This window comes from Echinops telfairi, unplaced genomic scaffold, assembly GCF_000313985.2.
Source record: "Echinops telfairi isolate 266 unplaced genomic scaffold, ASM31398v2 ScPeMD7_7459;HRSCAF=8497, whole genome shotgun sequence".
NCBI classification, from domain to species: Eukaryota; Metazoa; Chordata; class Mammalia; order Afrosoricida; family Tenrecidae; genus Echinops; species Echinops telfairi.
Genome location: NW_022111359.1, coordinates 2699482 through 2701299, shown reverse-complemented (window position 1 = coordinate 2701299; position 1818 = coordinate 2699482). Strand labels below are relative to the sequence as shown.

Sequence of the window (1818 nt, the reverse complement as noted above, 5' to 3'; positions counted from 1 at the left end):
GCATCGTCTCCAGTGCTCGAGGTGAGCATGGGGAGAGTCCGTCTCGTGGACTTTGGACATGTTATAGAAGAGACCAGCCGCTGGAGAGGGGACTGGTACCATGCTTGGTAAAGATGGAGGGGCAGAGACAAAGAGGAGATGGACCGGCACAGCGGCTGCATCGCTGGGCTCAGGCATAAGAACCACTGTGAGCATCAGGCAGGACCCGGTGTGTTTCCATCGTGTTGTGCAGTCGCAGGGGGGGGGGTAGTCCGCTGTGAGTCGAACCAACTGGACAGCACTTAACACCAGCAACCACTGCCCGAGCATGAAGACCATTCTGGAGGAGGAGGACAGCCACCGGACAGGGTGCGTGTTATCGGGAGGGGTCCCTTGGGACCCCTATGGGGAGAGATTTCCATCACATCAATGTAGAACAGTTTCAGGGTCGTGATGGGCAGCGTGATATGGCGTCCACGAGGTGGGTCGTCCAGGTGATCAAGCTACCTATGCCATTAATGATTCCCTGATAGAACTGTTGTTGTTGTTGTTGTCAGGTGCCATCGAGTCTGCTCCGACCCACAGCCACCCTGGGCACCACAGAAGGAAACCCCGCCCGGCCCTGCACCACCCTCACCGTGGTTCCTGTGCCCTCCTGTGCCCGAGCCCGTTGGCGCAGCCACTGTGTCCGTCCATCTCGTCGCCGGCCTTCCTCGTTTTTGCTGCCCCTCCACTTTCTCAAGCATGACGTCCTTCTCCAGGGACTGGTCTCTCCTGACCACACGTCCAAAGTGTGTAGAATGAAGTTTTGCCATCCCTGCCCCCAAGGTGCACTCTGGCCTGACTTCTTCCAGGACAGATCGGTTTGTCCTTTTGGCAGTCCGTGGTACTTTCAACGTTCTTCTCCAGCCCCACAGCTCAAACGCATCCATTCTCCCGTGGTCTTCCTTACTCAGTGTCCAACTCTCACGTGCCTAGGAGGCCATGGAGAACGCCATGGCTGGGGTCAGGCACACCGCAGTCCTCAAAGTAGCACCCTTGCTCTTCAACACTCTGAAGAGCTCTTGTGCAGCACACGGACCAAATGCCACACATCTTCTGATCTCTGGGCGGCTGCCTCCCTGAGCGCCGACAGCACTGACAGCCCTAAGCTCGATGTACGGGAAGCTTTGAGATCTGCAAGCCTGCCATCCCACTCTTCCGCAAAGTCCCAGCATCTTCTGGGAAGTCAAGCACCGATGTGCTGAAGCATCAGCATCAGCCAGACACTGCGGGACTAATCAAAGCCTTACCTCGGACACAGAGAGGGACACTCGTGTCTCAAGGAGAAATCGAATGTATCCAACTCGGAGGCCCGGAACCCTCACGGGCGGCGTGGCTGCTGTTTGCCATCAGACGAAAGAATGGTCTCTACAAAAAAAAGGATTTCCAAAGTGGACCACAAAAACAACCCAGTCTCCTTGGGGAGAAAAAAAGAGACTTTGCGCTGAAGAAATGGGAGTGGGGGCAGGGGTGGGGGGAGCACGAGAACCGGTTGTGATGATGATGATGGATGGACAGCTCTTTCTAAGAGTGACTTACCATGCGAAGGGTATCTTTACATCAAGGAAAAAGAAAGTTGACCGACGGTGACCCTGGGTGGCGGCGGAGGAGCCTCGCGTTTCCAACCATAGTGCTGGAATCCCTTGGGAGAGGAGATCAGTAATGGTTAGGTAACGGGAAGAGAGTGACCGACGGCACTGCGTTAGGCCTGTAGACGGCGTGGAATGGGAGAATGTTTGGCTGTGTCTATTTTTGCCACAGTTGAAAAACAAAGACGATCACGCTAACTGAGCGCAA

General features: G+C 55.4%; 1 protein-coding gene across 1 annotated transcript in view; it reads left to right on the top strand.

Annotated features, from left to right (window-relative positions):
* The first annotated feature begins 307 nt into the window (after positions 1-307).
* JSRP1 (junctional sarcoplasmic reticulum protein 1) overlaps positions 308-1818 on the top strand; it is a 15066-nt gene continuing 13555 nt past the window's right edge. Inside the window, exon 1 of the mRNA XM_004714404.2 lies at positions 308-348. Within this exon, the coding sequence (XP_004714461.2) occupies positions 308-348 (41 nt within the window). The remainder of the gene's footprint in view (positions 349-1818) is intronic.